General features: G+C 40.2%; 1 protein-coding gene across 1 annotated transcript in view; it reads right to left on the minus strand.

Moving 5' to 3' along the window:
- The window catches only part of scube1 (signal peptide, CUB domain, EGF-like 1), a 122,600-nt gene that overhangs the window by 63,696 nt on the left and 37,742 nt on the right, over positions 1–21,162 (minus strand). The window contains 1 exon segment of the mRNA XM_034163749.1: positions 16,485–16,619. Coding sequence (XP_034019640.1) covers positions 16,485–16,619 — 135 coding nt within the window.

Below are 21,162 nucleotides of genomic sequence, written 5' to 3' on the forward strand. Positions count from 1 at the left end.
ATTAAGTCCATGCTTCAGAGACTGCAAGCTGTTATAAAAGCCAGAGGTGGTGCAACAAAATACTAGTGATGTGTTGGAGCGTTCTTTTGTTTTTCATGATTCCAACTGACATCTCTCGTGTTGGAGCCATGATTCATGTCAGTCCACTTGGTACAACAGCTCTCCAAGGTGTGATCACTCCTTTTTAGATGCAGACTAACGGGCAGATCTGATTTGATGCAGGTGTTAGTTTTGGGGATGAAAATTTACAGGGTGATTCCATAATTTTTTCCTCAGAATTGAGTGATTCCATATTTTTTTTTCCCTCTGCTTGGTCTGAAAAAGTAACCGTTACTGACTGCCACAATTTTTTTTCCTGATTTCTTATACTGTTTCTTAAAGCCAGAAAGTTGCCATTTGAAATGACTTTAGTTTTGTGTCATGTCTGTGATCTGTTTTTTTTTTTATCTACAAAATTAAACAACTGAATGAACATCCTCAGAGGCCGGTGATTCCATAATTTTTGCTGCAGACTGTTTCAGCTATCATGCTGGATTTCAGTTTTCTATTGTTCATCACCACTGATTGATTTTATCTGTCTAAGCACATATGCACCAATGCTCATAATGGAGGATCCAGAAAAAGCTATTGGTTGACCAGAACTATTCAAACAATTATGGACTGAATTTGGTAAAAAAAAATTGGAGGAGGGATGAGGCATGGCCCAAGAAAGAATCCATCAGAATTTGGTGCAGTTCCAGTTCCAGATGTGCATTTATGTGTATACTGTAGTCCATCCGCAAGAACCCATTTTCCTGTTGCTGTTCCATTTTGATGATGCCACTAGCATGCAAATGAGTATGTATTTTCATTTACGTAGAGGACGTCAGTTGAGTAGGCGGGCCTTCAATGTGGCCCAAGATACATTCATGTACCCAATGCTGAAATAATGACACCATATGTGGCCCAGACCATCTCCAAAAGTGTTCTGAGCAACTGGATCTTTATCAGACTTCAGTGCATTTTTATATCCAGGCATGAACAGGGCCAAAGATGCACACCCTTTCTCTTCCCCCTAAAGTGAACAGCAAGTGTCAATGGGACCCAAGCGTCCTTTTAGTACCTCATTCTAGATCCATTTTTTTTGTTTGTTTTGTATACACAGCATATCTGACATTTTTGATTTGGATGCTGGCAAGTTTTCACTGATGTTAAGTTAGTTTAAGGATATGTGAATTCATAAATCACACTCCGATCCTCTCCAAAATAATCAGACCCAGAAAGCATCTTGGGGCTGGGGGGGGTATTCTGGATCCAGATTCAAACCAACTCTTGTCTAGTTGATTTATGGAGAGAATGCCATCTGGCCCAATAAACCAAATGTCTGACCTATATTATATGAGCAAAGCGTCGCAAAGCTCACTCATGGTACAGGGCGTCCTAAACAGGAAGTGGCAAAGTTCAAGTCCACAGTAAAACAGGAAATGTTCAAATGTCAAAGACTTCCTGAATTGACAGACAAGATCCCATGGAATCTCGCGGGAACTCAGTGGCAAGCTCCTGCTCAAACAGGAAGTGCCGAATTCTCAGTCACAGTGAAACAGGAAATGTTGAACACTTCTTGGCATGGGTGGAGCTAGAGTGGAGGCTGGGGTTTCACTGGACCCCCCTGAAATCTGACTGGACAGATGATTGACATATCACAGCACCACACGTGTGGTTGAAAGAGCTGCAGTTTCAAATCAGTGAGTCACACTGACTGCTCGGTTCCTCCTGTCCAGTAGTTTGTGCTGTGTACTACAAAAAGTTCTAATCCACCTTAGTAGAAGAAGAAAAATGTTTGCTTCAGATCTGAACTGAACACATCGTTTGAACTATGGACTTCTAATCACACCAAACTTATACTGGTGAGTAAACGTATTTTATGACAGAAATGAGGTCCAGGTTGTTAAAAGCAGCATTTCTCCTTTAATTCGGGGGGTCTTATATACACATGTTTAAGCTAACAGAGCAGCTGGTTCATGCTCTGTTGGCTTATTAGTGCAGCAGATAACTGAAATCCTTCAAATGGTGATACAAGTGTCAAATTCAGCTGGAGAAAATTTAATGGAGCAACTTTAACTTTTGACCCCTGTACAAACTGAAACTGACCTTTGCCACCATTCTTATCATTTATCATTCTTATCACTTATCATGTTTCTATCCCCTGACTTGTCTAAAGAAAACTGGCAATAATACTGCTTATTATTTACAGGTTTTTATCAAGTTTTAGAAATGCGCTTTCAGTTTGAGTTTGAGGAAGATAATTTTAGAAATTTTCTCATTCATGACCGTGACATATGCATATTAAATAATAAGATTACGTAGCTTTAAATAACAGGAATCTATAGTTGTTTTGCCTTTAAAATTTCAAAAGACACTTTAATCTGCTGCCACCATGACCCGCCCCTGGATAAGCAGCGGAAAATGAAAGAAAGAATGATTAAGTCAGGAGTTGATGTGACGTATCGCTGAGGTGCAGTGTGTTATTAAAATATGATCAGACATGTCTGCACATCTTTCAAAAAGTTATAAATATATGGATACATAAAATATTCAGAAGACTACTAACAAAAACCTCCTCAGCCCATGGCTGATACTATCGTGGAAGGTGGAATCCTAGGAGGCTAGTGACAGCTCTATTGTAACAGTGGCCAGCAGGAGATGCTGTGCAGTGACATAAGCCAAAACACGTTTGAGCGACAGACGCTAGAGCCCTTTGGTTTTAGCATCGTGGTTCATACGACTGCCTCCCATGCCAATTGATTTTGTTTTTAAGAGTGCAATTTGGTTACTGGCGAAGAACTGAGGTGACGTGGTGTAGTTTCAGTTTCTTCTCCCCGGCTTGGCCTGCAGCTTTGTTTAGATAGGGGAGGTGAGTCGGTTCACAACTACTGAACCTCCTCTCTGGGATTCCCAAAAGATCCAGATAAAACAAGAAGGCACGTTCTTGTGATCCACTAAGATGGTCCAGGGCGACGCTGTACTTTTATGATTATGACTTCTGTCATCTCCTGCACTTAGACGCAGTCTGTCCTGTCATCATCTCTCCATGTGCTTCCTTCTTCTCCCTCCTCAATTTCTCTCTCTATCCTCTTCACGTCTCTTTATCCATCTCTCTCTCACACACACACACACACACACACACACACACACACACACACACACACACACACACACACACATCACAGTAAAGCCCCCCCACCCCCACCCGAGTCCTGATTCCAGTTGAGGTCCAAGCATATCACAGCCATGTTATTACAACCCAACTCCTGCAGTGCAACACCCAAGTCTGGCTGGCAGAGTAAAATGGGAAACCCAAAAAAAGGGGGGGTGGGAAGAGGAATGAAGTGAAAGGCAGACACGGCTCAGGAAAAGAAGAGGTAGAGGGCCATTTAGAGATGCGTAATTGCTCTCCTTCTCGTTTCCTCTGAGGTAGATGAGCGATGAGGTGATGCGAGATGTCAGTCAAACAACCTGATCTCCTCCGCAGAGGACAGAGAGGGTTCAAGATTTCATTCAGCTGTGCAGAAAATTAGTGGAAATCTGAACACCGTCGAGTTGAAACGTGATTCAGAACGTTTTCACAAACTGCAGAAATTATTAAGAAAATGCAGACAGATGAAATAATCATGTGCAGTATAACACTTTGGTTATTAATCCAAGTAAAGCCTCAAAAAATGTCCCCACCACCCCCAAAAAAGTGACATTTTAAAGGGCAACACAGACGTGACACAACACATGCAGTAAAAGTTAGAGTAAAATAGACTCCAGTTTATTTAAAACACGACAGAGAGGAAGCAAATAAAGTCTTATGTAGTCATTTAAGCTTTAACGAACATTATTTGAACACAGCCACAGATTTTTTTTAAACATAAAATTGTAAAAAAAAAAAAAAAAATTATAATAATCTTTGAATCAAAAGGTTTTTTTTTTTTTTTTTATCCAGATTTTAACTTTGCAGGAGAATCTGGAAATTAAAATAGTCCAGTTTAAACTCTTGCTCAAATAAGATTATTATTAAAGGGGTCATATGGTGTAAAGCCAATTAATGCCATGATTATAACACCGGCACTGTCCAAAAGATGTAAAATTAATACCATGGTATTTTTTCACATCTCCCACCCCTGGTGCTTGGAACACTTGAAGCTTGTCCAACTCAAACTTTAGGACCACAATGATTAATCCATGCAGTGGTCTCCAAACTATTCCAGAAAGGGCCGAGAGGGTGCAGGTTTTCCTTGCAACCACTGACTCCAGCAGGTGATTTCACTGATTAACATCACTTTGAGCAGGTGGGATGAGTTTATCAGTGAAATCAGCTGCTGGAGTCAGTGGTTGCAAGGAAAACCTGCACCCTCTCGGCCCTTTCTGGAATAGTTTGGAGACCACTGCATGAAGGCATAAAAGCATTGTGCTGCCTTCTGTTTATTTATATGGTAAATGGAGTGCATTTATATAGCGCTTTTCCATCTGCAACAGATGCTCAAAGCGCTTTACAATTATGCCTCACATTCACCCCGATGTCAGGGTGCTGCCATATAGAGCAATAGGGGATTAAAGGCCTTGCCCAAGGGCCCTTGATTTTGCAGTCAGGCGGGGATTTGAACCCATGATCTTCTGGACTCAGGCCCAACACCTTAACCACTAGACCATCACCTCCCTGCTATAGTCTGTTAATAATACATTTATTGTTTTATATACCATTTTGTCAAGTTTTGACCAGATGTTGGTTTCGTATTTTCATTCTTGTGTTTTGCTGCTTTGGGGAGAGTGATAACCTGAATTTCATTGCAGAAACTACAATAAACAATAACAATAAACAATAAACCTCTTCATGCCCTTGATTAATTAGTGTTCAAACAACTTAAATGAGCATAAAAATGCAATGTCCTCGTAATTTAAAGCAACTTGACATACTCATGGATTGAAACTGTGACCTTTTGGATTCTAGACAACCTGCTATCCACCAAGGCATATGTGAACATTGCACCATGTGGAGACCATTGTGCAATGCACCACATATGCATTAACACCATATGCCACATAAGGTGTTAATGCACCATGGTCTAGTGGTTAAGCTTTGGGCTTCAGACCACAGGATCCTCGGTTCAAATCCCAGCCAGACTGAAAACTCACTAAGGGCAAGGTCTTGTAGTGAGCACCTTGCTTGGCAGCACCCTGACATCGATGTGCGAGTGCGTCTGTGTGAATGGGTGAATGTAAGGCATAATTGTAAAGCACTTTGAGCATCTGTTGCAGATGGAAAACAGCTGTATAAATGCAGTCTATTTACCATATAAACAGCCAAAAAACTCTGCCCTTGACATTAGACCAGGTTTGCGGTGGTTCCTGTGCTGCCTCGTGACAGTAGCACAGCAGCAATCCACCTGACCAGACTTCAACCTCACCACCTGACCTTCACCCCACAGCTGGACAGAAGTACATTTACCACTTAAACAATGTGGGCGCTGGGTGTGAAAATGACAACGCTTCAGGCGGAAACTACCCCCAAGACTTGCACTGCTCGCTGTTTTGCATCTGTTGTACGATACGGCTTGAAAAGCTTTTAGGAAATGGTTTGAGTCACACAACCTTTAGTAACTGAGATGGTATTACTGCAAAGGGTGTGTGTGTGTGTCTCTCAGAGCGGTTCCTGCTGTGGCGGATGTTGGTGTCTTGTAAAGGGGTGGGAAAATGATGAGATGGGACATTTACTTTGTGTGTGCGCATGTGTGGGTGTTCGAGAAAATACACTCCCCATGCTTCCTGTGTTTGCTACTGCACACCCGCCACACATCAGTGCAGCTTCACTCCCCCATATTAAACATTTCCACTGACCAAAGACAAACTTTGGGCTAAATATATAGCATAGGCAGCTTTGGTGAGAATAAAGATCAGAATGCGGGGAACACATGTGAAATGATCTTCCATCTTTTCATTCTGAGTAAATAATGCATATTTACCTCAACGAGACACTGAAGTCATTAGATCTCCTTTTAGAAGCTGAACTGGAATAATATTTAAATATGACATTTATAAAAAATAATGAATGGCCAGGTGCTTTTGCAGCATCTGTCGCTTTCAGCATAAGCGGTGCCCCAGTGTGTAGACAGGAGACACGGAACAATCCATCTGTCACCAAACGTCACACTTCTTCTGGCACAGTTCACTCCGAGGTCTCGTTCTTGTAAAAGTGCCCACCACAGAGGTTAACACTCTGCGCTTGTCCTATCAAAGATTCCAAGATTCACTCCGCCCCTTTAGTTCTGTGTTAACATCTGATCTCAAGCAACATCGATTTATAGTCTACGTGTAAATGGAACTTCCCTGGAATATCTTTTTATTTGTCATTTACAAAAGGTGTTCTGGAAACAGCACCGTTTCATGAAATATCTGCATACACATGAAACCAATGAAAATCCTGTAGTATACATGCCAAGCCTGTATGTGGTGATAGTGAACACAAATGCTAAAGCAAGAACAAAAGCTGAGAAGTTAGTGTGGGCAGATAAAGTCAAACTTCTGCTTGGAGTCCCACTGGATTATAAGACATGGCCGTTTGCTTGTCATAGTAGAAGAGGAGCAGAATATTTTGCTGTAGTAGATCCAACAAGCTCAGTAGCACAAATACAAGTCCACTGTTGAAATGCCAATAACATACAAAACTTTAGCGGATACACTTAAACTCATCTCCATGTGGGCAGGCCCTAAGGTTCATATGAACATAGTTACTGACCTAAGTCCAGAAAACTACACTAGACTTCTCTGTAAAATCTCAGCACTTCCCATCCCTACTCCTTATCCCACTGAGCTACCTGGTCCATATAAAGAAAAGTGAATTTAATTGAACTGAGTAGATGGACAGAAACAACATGCTTGAGAGAGAAGAATCCACAAACAACATCTTAGGGATTTTTAAATTAACACTGTAGAGCTGAAGTTTAACAGAAGCAGCTGTTCCACTGTAGGTAAGTGACAGGCGAAGTGTTCTTCATGTTTGATAATGTATGTAATTGATGATAACAGCCAGGTAGAAGGCGCTTCCGTACTCAGAGTTCCCACGTGCCCCTGGGCTATCATTTAAAAGCTCCATGCACCTCTAGGTTCCTGCTTTGGTTTGTTTAAAGTGAGAATTCCTCCATCATGAAGAGTGTGTGCAAGATGAAGTGTGTTGCAAAGTCTATTCATGCGTGCGTGTGCAGGAGACTCAACCTCGATCTGCTTCCTCTGTGCAAAACTCAAAATAAACACAACTTCCCTTGGTCTGCTCGACTATGTTTGTCTCAGTTTATTTTTCCCTTTCTCCCCCCAGCAAACACGCCTTGCCCGACACCTCCTCTTCCCACAATCCTTTGCTCTGTTTGCCTTCCTTTCACCCAAATACATGACAACATACACGGAGCGAAATTTCCAAGATAACTCTAATATAAGTCAATATGTTGGGTAAGACATGATATATTGATTCTAAATAGTCATTCCTTTACACACATACATACATTATATATATATACATATACATACAACCCCTGGCAAAAATTATGGAATCACCGGCCTCAGAGGATGTTCATTCAGTTGTTTAATTTTGTAGAAAAAAAGTAGATCACAGACATAACACAAAACTAAAGTCATTTCAAATGGCAACTTTCTGGCTTTAAGAAACACTATAAGAAATCAAGAAAAAAAGATTGTGGCAGTCAGTAACGGCTACTTTTTTAGACCAAGCAGAGGAAAAAAATATGGAATCACTCAATTCTGAGGAAAGAATTATGGAATCACCCTGTAAATTTTCATCCCCCAAATTAACACCTGCATCAAATCAGATCTGCTCATTGACACTGACCCTATGCCATGACATTGACCCTATGTGTCTTTTTGCAAGGAATGTTTTTGCAGTTTTTGCTCTATGGCAAGATGCATTATCATCTTGAAAAATGATTTCATCATCCCCAAACATCCTTTCAATTGTCCAAAATATCAACATAAACTTGTGCATTTATTGATGATGTAATGACAGCCATCTCCCCAGTGCCTTTACCTGACATGCAGCCCCATATCATCAATGACTGTGGAAATTTACATGTTCTCTTCAGGCAGTCATCTTTATAAATCTCATTGGAAAGGAAACAAACAAAAGTTCCAGCATCATCACCTTGCCCAATGCAGATTTGAGATTCATCACTGAATATGACTTTCATCCAGTCATCCACAGTCCACAATTGCTTTTCCTTAGCCCATTGTAACCTTGTTTTTTTCTGTTTAGGTGTTAATGATGCCTTTCGTTTAGCTTTTCTGTATGTAAATCCCATTTCCTTTAGGCGGTTTCTTACAGTTCGGTCACAGACCTTGACTCCAGTTTCCTCCCATTCGTTCCTCATTTGTTTTGTTGTACATTTTTCGATTTTTGAGACATATTGCTTTAAGTTTTCTGTCTTGACGCTTTGTCTTCCTTGGTCTACCAGTATGTTTGCCTTTAACAACCTTCCCATGTTTGTATTTGGTCCAGAGTTTAGACACAGCTGACTGTGAACAACCAACATCTTTTGCAACATTGCGTGATGATTTACTCTCTTTTAAGAGTTTGATAATCCTCTCCTTTGTTTCAATTGACATCTCTCGTGTTGGAGCCATGATTCATGTCAGTCCACTTGGTGCAACAGCTCTCCAAGGTGTGTTCACTCCTTTTTAGATGCAGACTAACGAGCAGATCTGATATGATGCAGGTGTTAGTTTTGGGGATGAAAATGTACAGGGTGACTCCATAATTTTTTCCTCAGAATTGAGTGATTCCATATTTTTTTCCCTCTGCTTGGTCTAAAAAAGTAACCATTACTGACTGCCACAATCTTTTTTTCTTGATTTCTTATAGTGTTTCTTAAAGCCAGAAAGTTGCCATTTGAAATGACTTTAGTTTTGTGTCATGTCTGTGATCTGCTTTTTTTCTACAAAATTAAACAACTGAATGAACATCCTCCGAGGCCAGTGATTCCATAATTTGTGCCAGGTGTTGTATGTATATATATATATATATATATATATATATATACACACATATATATATATATATATACACACATATATATACACATATATATATGTATATATACACACATATATATACACACATATATATATATATATATACACACATATATATATATACACACACACACACACACACACACATATTATTGAGCCGAGTATTCCTTTAACTTTAACTAGTAATGACTTCATGACTTTCTTTGCTAATAAAATTTTAACTATTAGAGAAAAAATTACTCATAACCATCCCAAAGACATATCGTTATTTTTGGCTGCTTTCAGTGATGCCGGTATTTGGTTAGACTCTTTCTCTCTGATTGTTCTGTCTGAGTTATTTTCATTAGTTACTTCCTCCAAACCTTCAACATGTCTATTAGACCCCATTCTTACCAAGCTGCTCAAGGAAGCCCTACCATTAATTAATGCTTCGATCTTAAATATGATCAATCTATCTTTATTAGTTGGCTATGTACCACAGGCTTTTAAGGTGGCAGCAATTAAACCATTACTTAAAAAGCCATCACTTGACCCAGCTATCTTAGCTAATTATAGGCCAATCTCCAGCCTTCCTTTTCTCTCAAAAATTCTTGAAAGGGTAGTTGTAATACAGCTAATTGATCATCTGCAGAGGAATGGTCTATTTGAAGAGTTTCAGTCAGGTTTTAGAATTCATCATAGTACAGAAACAGCATTAGTGAAGGTTACAAATGATCTTATGGCCTCAGACAGTGGACTCATCTCTGTGCTTGTCCTGTTAGACCTCAGTGCTGCTTTTGATACTGTTGACCATAAACTTTATTACAGAGATTAGAGCATGTCATAGGTATTAAAGGCACTGCGCTGTGGTGGTTTGAATCATATTTATCTAATAGATTACAATTTGTTCATGTAAATGGGGAGTCTTCTTCACAGACTAAGGTTAATTATGGAGTTCCACAAGGTTCTGTGCTAGGACCAATTTTATTCACTTTATACATGCTTCCCTTAGGCAGTATTATTAGAAAGCATTGCTTAAATTTTCATTGTTACGCAGATGATACCCAGCTTTATCTATCCATGAAGCCAGAGGACACACACCAATTAGCTAAACTGCAGGAATGTCTTACAGACATAAAGACATGGATGACTTCTAATTTCCTGCTTTTACATTCAGATAAAACTGAAGTTACTGTACTTGGCCCCACAAATCTTAGAAACATGGTGTCTAACCAGATCCTTACTCTGGATGGCATTACCCTGACCTCTAGTAATACTGTGAGAAATCTTGGAGTCATTTTTGATCAGGATATGTTCTTCAATGCACATTATTAAGCAAATATGTAGGACTGCTTTTTTACATTTGCGCAATATCTCGAAAATTAGAAAGGTCTTGTCTCAGAGTGATGCTGAAAAACTAATTCATGCATTTATTTACTCTAGGCTGGACTATTGTAATTCATTATTATCAGGTTGTCCTAAAAGTTCCCTGAAAAGCCTTCAATTAATTCAAAATGCTGCAGCTAGAGTACTGACGGGGACTAGAAGGAGAGAGCATATTTCACCCATATTGGCCTCTCTTCATTGGCTTCCTGTTAATTCTAGAATAGAATTCAAAATTCTTCTTCTTACTTATAAGGTTTTGAATAATCAGGTCCCATGTTCACCTCCAAGATCGTCTGAGACCAACCACTCAGACAGCTGCTGAAACAATCGGTTTGCATAACCAAAGAATTTCTGCACAAACTGTCAGAAACCATCTCAGGGAAGCTCATCTGCATGCTCGTCGTCCTCATCGGGGTCTTGACCTGACTCCAGTTCCTCATCGTAACCGACTTGAGTGGGCAAATGCTCACATTCGCTGGTGTTTGGCACGTTGGAGAGGTGTTCTCTTCACGGATGAATCCCGGTTCACACTGTCCAAGGCAGATGGCAGACAGCGTGTGTGGCGTTGTGTGGGTGAGCGGTTTTCTGATGTCAATGTTGTGGATCGAGTGGCCCATGGTGGCGGTGGGGTTATGGTATGGGCAGGCGTCTGTTATGGACGAAGAACACAGGTGCATTTTATTGATGGCATTTTGAATGCACAGAGATACCGTGACAAGATCCTGAGGCCCATTGTTGTGCCATACATCCAAGAACATCACCTCATGTTGCAGCAGGATAATGCACGGCCCCATGTTGCAAGGATCTGTACACAATTCTTGGAAGCTGAAAATGTCCCAGTTCTTGCATGGCCGGCATACTCACCGGACATGTCACCCATTGAGCATGTTTGGCATGCTCTGGACCGGCGTATACGACAGCGTGTACCAGTTCCTGCCAATATCCAGCAACTTCGCACAGCCATTGAAGAGGAGTGGACCAACATTCCACAGGCCACAATTGACAACCTGATCAACTCTATGTGAAGGAGATGTGTTGCACTACATGAGGCAAATGGTGGTCACACCAGATACTGACTGGTATCCCCCCCCGATAAAACAAAACTGCACCTTTCAGAGTGGCCTTTTTTTGTGGACAGTCTAAGGCACACCTGTGCACTAATCATGGTGTCTAATGCACGGTGTGCATTATTTATATCGAAGTTCTACTGATGTTAAGGTTGCATCTAAATGATAAACAGCATTTGTCATGCTTCTTGTGGGAGTTTCTCAAAGGCAGGTTAGTTTGCACAAGCCCTCCATGTCAAAGTCATCATTTCCATGTTGTAGAGTCAATACAACACAGTGGTCCCCAAACCACGTTTAACGACACCGCAACACCCCCACCACCAGCACCTACAATATCGACTCTGTCCTCCGACTCTGACTGCTACACAAACCGGACGTCATAGTGATGGAATGCATCTGCAGGAAGCTGGTTTAAGAAACCAATTCCATTTATTTCAAATTTGTCATTTTAGCTCTCAAAAAATATGGCTTAGCAATAAACCGAGCCAAGTTATACTAAATATGTAAGAATATCAAGTCTATAAAGATAACATCAAAGTGTTGTGTTGGACATTTTGTTCAGTTTCTGAAATTGTCGGTGTAAGATGTGAAACTGTTTTGCAAGTGTAAATATTGTGAGAGATAACATTAGACAAGGACGGTCACTTGGGCTGCCATCTAGTTTTAAAAAAGTGACCACAAAAAAAAAAGAAAAAAGATTTATGATGGTAAATCATGAATAGGGTTGTTGTTTTCACCACACAGAAGCTCTCTGCCTTCTGTTAGTTGTAATCACTTGACAGGACCAGGCGGCAGGTTAGTTTCATCCCTGCCAGCCTAACCTGTTAATCACACAGAGCCGGCTTACACATCATTTCAAACCAGCTAAGCTGTATAACCAGCTCATCATTTTGTCAAACTGTCAAGAAAAGCCTGACAAGGTGTCTTTAAAATTTGCAGACACTGTGAGAGGACTATTAATCAGTGCATTTTCTAGAAATACCAGCATCCAAATTCATTCTTGTAAAGCTTGTGACAGGTGTAACGTCGACATGTGATGTTTAAAATTCCTAATTTATTGCTACCTTGAACTTTGCCAGAAGTTTTGATGCTAAGCTGAAAGAAGAATTTATAATCATAATGTCTGTATGATGTAGCAGCAGGAAACTAGACTATCTAAAACACAAAATAATTGCTATCTAAATACTTGATATCTATAGTTATACCTGCAACCAATACCTGGTACTGAAATCACATACCTCTGCAAACAGGAGTAACTACACTTGATATGTATGTACCATATTTATTGCACCATTAATATATACCCTCAAAGAACTGCTCTTAATATTATGAGCAGTAGTTAACCCAAGCTCTTCATTGGACCTTCTCTGAAGTAAGAAGACTTATGTACAACCTGAGGTCCACTGGCGGTGATGCTTATCCATGGATTCCATAGCGTGAAGCAGATGAAGGTCTAATCACCAGCTGGAATGCTATTCAGATGCATGTTGGCTCCCCAGCCAGCGCTGGTACCCATTTCCAACTAGGTGAACTGGGACAATGCAAATGAAGGACTGGTGGGATGACCAGGAATCAAACCTCAGTCTACAAATCGGTAGTCTAGGAAACTCTACCTCCCTCCACTCTTGCTTTTTTCCCCCATTTTTGATTTTGCAAGCCAGTTTTTCTATTTCAAGAATCAATAATAATAATAAAAAAAATCTTAAAATCTACATAACCTTTTCAATTCTACAAGAGAAATCACCTTTGGGTCTGTGAGCCATACCTGACTCATGCAGTCATAGCTCTCCCAGTTCATGACAGATCGGGAACATTTACTACGAGAGCCGTTTCCCCAAGTTGAGGTTCCAAGCTCATGAGCCAAATGTTCGGTTCTTACCTGGATGTGGTTCAGTCAGAACTGTGAAGCATAGCAGAGTGGAAATACGCCACAATGGAACAAACAATTGTTGCTAGGGTTTATTATCCCCCAGGCACATGTCAGGGAGAAAGAAATGAGCCGCTGGCTGACAATAACCATGTGCAAAAAAACAAGCTAACTCAAAGTCTTTCCTCACATACACACACACACACACACACAGTATATTTGTAATAATTTGTATCTACCAGACTATAATTTGAGAAGCCCACAGCACTTAGTGTGGTAATGGTAACTTTGATGTGAGCTCAGAAACTTCAAAAAGCTTGAAGACCACATTGAAGAAGTGTGGTGGATTAAAAAATTCCTTCACTGCTGAAGATAGACAGCTACACAACAGTCAAAGTCAGGCATCAAGAGGAAATGTCACACGAATAAATGCAGGGTCGTGACAGGGTAGGGGGCGGAGCTTATTGAAAATTGTAGCATTTAGAATAAAGGGAAAATTACTGTTTCCTGGTGCTTTTTTTGACAGGTGGGAAAGCCATTCGCAAGTTAACCTCTTAAACCCAAGAGTCCCCAAATTCGGGGACTTGCCCTGTTTTGGAACATTTGAACACTCATAACTAACCAATGCTAACACCAACATACACTTATTATACATCAAAATGTCAAGCAAAGTCTCCTCTACAAAAGTATCCACTTCAATCACATATCAACTAACCACAGTTGAAACAACAAGCAAATAAAGAGATAAATCGGAATTCATTTTTTGGGGAAAAAAAAACCCTCATTTACTCCTACCAAGTATTATTTAGTTTCAATTTTTTTTGCATCCACAACATCCCCTAGGACCTGTCTTTGAGCTGATCAAAACCTTTGCATTTTTGACCTTGTACAAGCTAAGAAATAAATCATAATGTATGGGTATGTGATTTTGCTGAAATAGGCTCTAGGGTAGGGGTGGGCAACGAGGGCCGAGACACTGCAGGTTTTCCTTGCAACCAATCACCTCAGCAGGTGGGTTGCTGATGAGCTTCTACCTTGAACATAAACACCTGGTCGTCTTGAAATTACCTGCTGAAACACCTGATCATTAATGAAATCACCTGCTGAGGTGACTGGTAGCAAGGAAAACCTGCAGTGCTTTGGCCCTTCATGGCACATGATTGCCCACCCCTGCTCTAGGGCTTAAATTCAAATGTTTTTTGAAGGGCTTATATATTTTGTAATAAACAGGGATGTATTTACATTTATGCTACAATTAGCTTTTCTCGTTATTACAACTGAACTTTTGAATCCAGCAAAAAAAAAAAAAAACATTCGTAGAAATTGTAAGAAGATATTTTATGACACATAGGTAACTCTTTGTAGCAGTTTACTTTCATATACCGTGAATGGATATAAGATGGTAGAACAGCAGAAAACAGTTTCTGAAGAAAATGAGGTGATGACGAAGAGAGAAAAATGGCAGGAAAAGGCTGGGGGTAGGTGGGGGTGACCCGGAGAGTCCTGTGGGACACCGGGATTCTGAGGCTATTCCTGTTGAGAAGAGGAAAGAAGAGACAAACGTGCAATTGAGGGTCTCTGGATGGGGAGCAGGGAGGTAAGGTGGTGGTTATGGTCTTTGACAGACTGCCCGAGCAAGAGGTCAGGAATATTCCACAAGCATCGTCCCTGTTTGTTTACCTTGATCGCCCATCTGACAGGAGAAATTACACGTGTTGACATAACAAAAATGTGCATTAACAGGAATGGTCGGGAGTAGACTAATATGCAAAACCTAATAAATGGATGTGACGATACATAAGCCATTAGTGATGAACACCCACCGACTCCAAATGGTCATTCGACTGATCTTAATCATCAGATTTTTTTCATAAATAATAAAATGTAATAATAATAATCGCTTAAATTTATACAGTGCATTTCAACATATTCAAAGCGAGGATGTAGGTGAAGACCATAGGTTTACACCTTAAGATTTCACATGATTTTTACAAGTATCCAGGGAAACAGTATCGCAGATCTTTGATGGAAGAGCATTCTCAAATGATTGCGCTCTGGTGTTTGGGGTGACGAGTAGACCCTTCTCTGTCACAGCATGGCTTATCTTATTCAAGCCAATTTGATTCCCACTGAACAATTTTGCAGTGCAAAGGTCATAATCCGCTTTACTTTTTGTCATTTTCACTTATTTTAAATGCAGTTTCAAACTGTATGCCTCTTTTTCGCCTCCTGTACTTGCATTACCATAAGAACCCAACTGCAGTTATATAAGACAGCACGAAAAGTGAATACCCAGTGATACGTAGCCTCAATGTAGGTGCATCCCTCATAAAATGTTCAGTAATCAGGAACATAATGATTTTGTACCATGAGCACAAATAAGAATTAAACAGCATGTATGAGTACCAGTTATAATAGTTACATACTTTAACAATCTATATTGAAGATGCTTCACTTTTTCCACATTTTTTTTAGCTTTATTCCAAAATGTACGAAATTAATTTTTTCTCCTCAAACTTCTATACACAATACCCCATAATGACAATGTGAAAAAGTTTTTTTTTTTAGATTTTTGCTATTTTTAAAAAATTAAAAAACTAAGAATCACATGTACATAAGTATTCCCAGCCATTGCCATGTAGCTCAAAATTGAGCTCAGGTGCATCCTGTTTCCACTGATCATCCTTGAAATCTTTCAGCAGCTTAATTGGAGTCCACCTGGTGTGAATTCAGTTGATTGGACATGATTTGGAAAGTCACACACCTGTCTACATATAAGGTCCCACATTTGACAGAAGGAATTGTCTTATGTACGTGTGATTTCCTAGATTTTTTATTTTTAATAATTATTTTTATTTTTAATAAATTTGCAAAAATGTTCAAAAAACGTTTTTTTCATGTGGTCATTATGGGGTGTTGTGAGTAGAATTTCGAGGGGGAAAAATTAATTTACTCCATTTTGAGATAAGGCTGTAACATCACAAAATTTGGAAAAAGTGAAGTGCCGTGAATACTTTCTGGATGCACTGTAGAAAACATTATCCTCATGTTTCTTAAATACTCAACAATAAGCATCAAGTTGTTTTTTTTAGAAGCTCAAACAATACTTCCAATGCTCTCATTCTTACCGTCGGAGCGATGGATGCAGGTGTGCTGGTTGTCACTGAGGAAAAAGCCATCTGTACACTGACACTCGTAGCTCCCCATCGTGTTAACACACACTTGCTGACAACCAGCGTTGTTGTCCAGACACTCGTCCACATCTGACAGCATGGAAAGAGAGAAAGAAAGCGCGAGAGAATGTCAACCATGGCAGCGTGATGAAACAGCGGGCCCATTAGGCTTTCTAAACAAACATGTTCGTGTGTGTTTATGTGCCGGGAAACGTCTGAAGAGATGGCTGACACCAATGACAGGAATGCGCGTGCATATGGCATGCATGCAACCGTAACAAGCTCCTGCTCATGTCAGCTAGCTGTTGTTTGAATCCAACCCAGGCTCATGCAGAGCGGGAATGCGGACACGAGTATGCACAAAATGTGTTACAGGCACATCCTGGTGTTCAAGCATTTATAGGGCCCTGCTGTGTCACTCAACGCCTAGTAAATTTCCAATGGGGCATTTTGATGAGGATGAAGTGAGCTGGAAACACGGAACAGCCTTGAATGACTCGAACTGGGAGTGTGTGTGTGTGTGTGTGTGTGTGTGTGTGTGTGTGTGTGTGTGTGTGTGTGTGTGTGTGTGTGTGTGTGTGTGTGTGTGCGCCATGTACCTGAAATTGCAGATGGAAGAAACACAAAATATACAAACACATCTAAAAACTGAACTCTCAAATCGACCAAACAAGGTCAAGGACTGTTATTAGCTTAAAAAAAAAGAAAAAAGAGGCATGCCTAGGGATGGGTATTGATAAGATTTTATCCATATCGATACCATTATCGATTCCGTATCGATTCCCTTATTGATACCTCTCATGAATTTTCTGTGTACTAAAAGTAGGCTTTACAGGTTTTCTATGTCAACAACATTTTATTGAATCTTAAAGTAAATAAATATGAAATTGATCACTGGATCCTTAACCTCTGGACATAGATAGAAATAAACAAAATCTGTACTTTTTGTCAAAAGTATTTCCTTTCAGACATTATTGGCATGAATGTCTTTCCATACATCTGAGTTGAACTCTTGCAGCTGGCTGTGCTGCATGTCAGGATGTAATTCATAAAGAATGCAGGACGTCTCATTTTGGGAGGAAAAAAAAAACATTTTAGTCGATTGTAGTTTACTGTCTGTATTACAGCTTTGGAAAGAGGTGTCATTTTATTTAAAGCAGCGATTCGCTTTGAGGTTATTAATTCCGAGTTGCATGCCCAATCTATACTATGTGACCACCGGGTATCTACCAATTTCCAGATAGATGATAAATAAGACAAGTTGCCCACAAGGGTCAAGGGGAATAACTAGTTGATTTCTAGCTCTCAAACCATCAACCAACCCAAGTTTTGGAAATCACTTGACCATCAATTCAACATATTATTAAAGTTGATTTAGCTTTTAAGCTTAAGAGGTTTAAAAGCATGAGTACATATCTGTACTAGTGTGGGTTATTCACTTATGTCCAGTGTGTATATGTAATTAATGTATACAATTAATACATAAACAAGCAGTAAAAAATAATTTATTAAAATGCATGACCTTTTTGGCACGCAGAGGTTTGACCTCACAGTATTAATGTATAAAAAGTTTGATTTTGAGAATTTTACCATTCTTGGGTTTTAATATATGAAAAGTTTGCTGGAAGGATGTGACACCCCCCCCCCCCCCCGCCCCGCCTACACTCTTTGAAGCCTCTGTATTGTATATTTTAAGGACGTGTATTACTTTCTGGCAAGCAACGACATATTTGCAGAAATTTTGAAATTTCTTCAGCATTCAAGGCAAGTTAGTCAGCTGTAGTCATTAGTCAGCTGTACCTTGAAGACATGTCAGCTCACAGGGTCTGTTACCTGGTGTAGAAAACCCTTGCATACTCTGTCAGAGTCTGTCTTTTTAAGACTCTGAAAAATGGAACTTCATAAAAAAAAACAAAAAAAAACAAAACTATGCATTTCTACAACCCCAATACATCAACAGCTACGTCAGTCTCGTGTGCAAATTAGTTAGCTGTCCACCAGCATCTGTCAGCTGGACACATTTCATGTCACGTGCTTGCACTTACATTTTTCCATAATCGAAAGTTGTAACAGCATTTTGCACAATGTGGAAGCACAAAACTGTAGCTCCAATTGCAGTTTAAACAAATGGCATAAGATGCACCAGTGCAGCATCCCCATCTACAAATCCTGCCCTTTATTATATGTCATTTTATATATATATATATATATATATATATATATATATATGCATCTTCATTAAGAAAATTAGCTGGTCATTTTCCATCATTAATTGTGTGTGTACACATCTATACCTCGTTTGTATTTGCAACTGCAGCAAGTGGAAGAAGTTAAAATTTTCTATGTTCTGCCGCATGTGCCATGGAGCTGTGTGGTGCACTGATCTCATGGACAGCCGCTGAGTTTTTCATTGTACTCAACATGTGAGTGCAGCTTAATATTCATTAATTTATACTGCCATTTGGGGTTGGCCTTTTATTGTTTGTACTTTTAAATTTAATTAATGTTAAAGTATAAAGTGCATGTATATAGCAGGCCTCTGGAGCTAACTGCAAAAGTTCATGCAGCATTTTCTCTTCATACTAATGAGGACACATTAAAAAAGTTGCATTCCACACTAATATCTTTATGCAACACTTACTGTCAATCTACCTCATGCTGTCTATCTGTCTGGATACCTTCCCCAATTAAATAGAGTTATAGTGAGGCTTTAATTTGAGACTTCACATTTCTCAGCTTTTAGGAGGTGATTGTGCGTCTTTAACCCAACCGTGTGGAATGGAGTGGATGGCAGATGGTTAACAGACAGAGAATAAATAGTTTAATATCATGTTAACCCAGACAGGATGAAGGAGGAGGAGGAAAAGTCCACTCGTCTATGTTGTACATACAACCAGTTTTCAACACCAAGACTCCTCTTTCATCTACTGCTGCGTGTGTTGGACTGCTCAAACTTACAGACAGCCATGAAGATAGACTGGCTGCAGCAGAGCGATCCATAAAAATATATATATAGCCATTTTGTCAACATGTTCTTCCATCTCTCATCTCTTTGCCTCTACATTTTACTCATCTGCAGTCTGCTTTCTGTTTACAAATGCGGCCCCTTCATGGATTTAAGGAGAAAGGAGATCAGTTCCAAAGGGACCTTATAAAACCAGAAACAAAATAGGCGCCGGCCGTCACTCCTCTGGTTACAGACCTGTAGAATGAGTTCATTTAATAGGAAAAGAGGCCATAAAACAGATGATAGAAAGAGTGTGGGAATGCACAGTGCAGAGACAAACAGACACTGCTATTACGAATCTTTTGCTCTCTCATCCTGGACAACATGGATTTATAACTCAGAGTTTTGAGTTTGACACCGGCAGTCAGCAGATGCCGTGGCGTGACCGCCATTGTGAAATTTAGCACACGAGTCAACGACTATTAAATATGATCTCAGGTGTAAATGCCAGCGCAGCTGTGCTAGTTTAGTTTACAAATACACTGTAGAAAAAGCTATGATGATAATAATGATAAAAGTAATAATAAAAAAAGGAAGAACAAAGAAGGAAGCAAAAGAAGACGAAGGAAGAAGGAAGGGGGATAGAAAATGGAAGAAAGAAAGAAAAAGAAGGAGGAGGAAGAAGGAAGGAGGGAAGGAAGAAGAAAGAAGTAGGAGGAGTAGGAAAGATGGAAGGGAGATGGAAGAAGTAAAAAGATGAAGGAAGAAAGAAGGAAGAAGAAGAAGAAAAAGGAAGAATGAAGTAGACGGAATAGGAAAGAAGAAGATGAAGAAAGAAGGAAGAAGAAAAAAGATGAAGGAAGAAAGAAGAAGAGTTTAAAAGTGTATGGCTTTCGGATATTTAAAAAAAATTTCAGTCATAAAAAGAATTTTCTTTGGCACTGCTCTAATTGTATTTATTAGCCTTTAAATAGGGATTCAAAATATGACATTGCCAATATGATGAATATGCACACTGTGTTATGTGGGCCGCTGAAGAGGAGGTACTGCTGGCCCACCACCACCAGAGGGCGCCCTGCTTGGAGTGCGGGCTCCAAGCACGAGAGGGCGCCAGACCCAGAAGAAGTGACAGCTGTCATTCATCCTCTGCACCAGCTGTCACTCGTATCATCATCATCATCATCATCACCATAAAGGCCGGACTGCAACTCCACCTCCTCGCCGAGAAATCGCGACTACTGAAGAGGTAATTTCTCTGCTGACTAATACGTTGTGTCCTAATCTGAACTTCTGTTGCAGCCGTTTTCCTGGTGTTTTGCCTTGTCTGTGGGATTGGCGTTTGGTGTGACAGCGACGGCTTCGCCTCACACCCCAAACCAGATAAGTGGTTAACCAGGAGCTGCACGAGTGTGTGATTGGAGGTGGAGGTGTTCCCTCCTAACTGAATACAGACTGTGGATTACTGAGTGTGCGGACTCACACTCATTCATCTTGTCTCTGCTTTCTGCCAGCAGTACCAGGGTCGACAGCCGAAGACAGAGGCCACCTGGGGACTCGGGACTTGGCGGCTCCGGTGTTCTTCAGACCGTTGGTGGTGGAAGCCGTGTGGGACGCGGCTTCTCTCTCGTCGGGGGTCTTCTATCTTCGAGCCTGCCCACACGTCACCTGGTGTCAATTGACTTTGCT

The sequence above is a fragment of the Thalassophryne amazonica genome, chromosome 22, assembly GCF_902500255.1.
Source record: "Thalassophryne amazonica chromosome 22, fThaAma1.1, whole genome shotgun sequence".
Lineage (NCBI taxonomy): Eukaryota > Metazoa > Chordata > Actinopteri > Batrachoidiformes > Batrachoididae > Thalassophryne > Thalassophryne amazonica.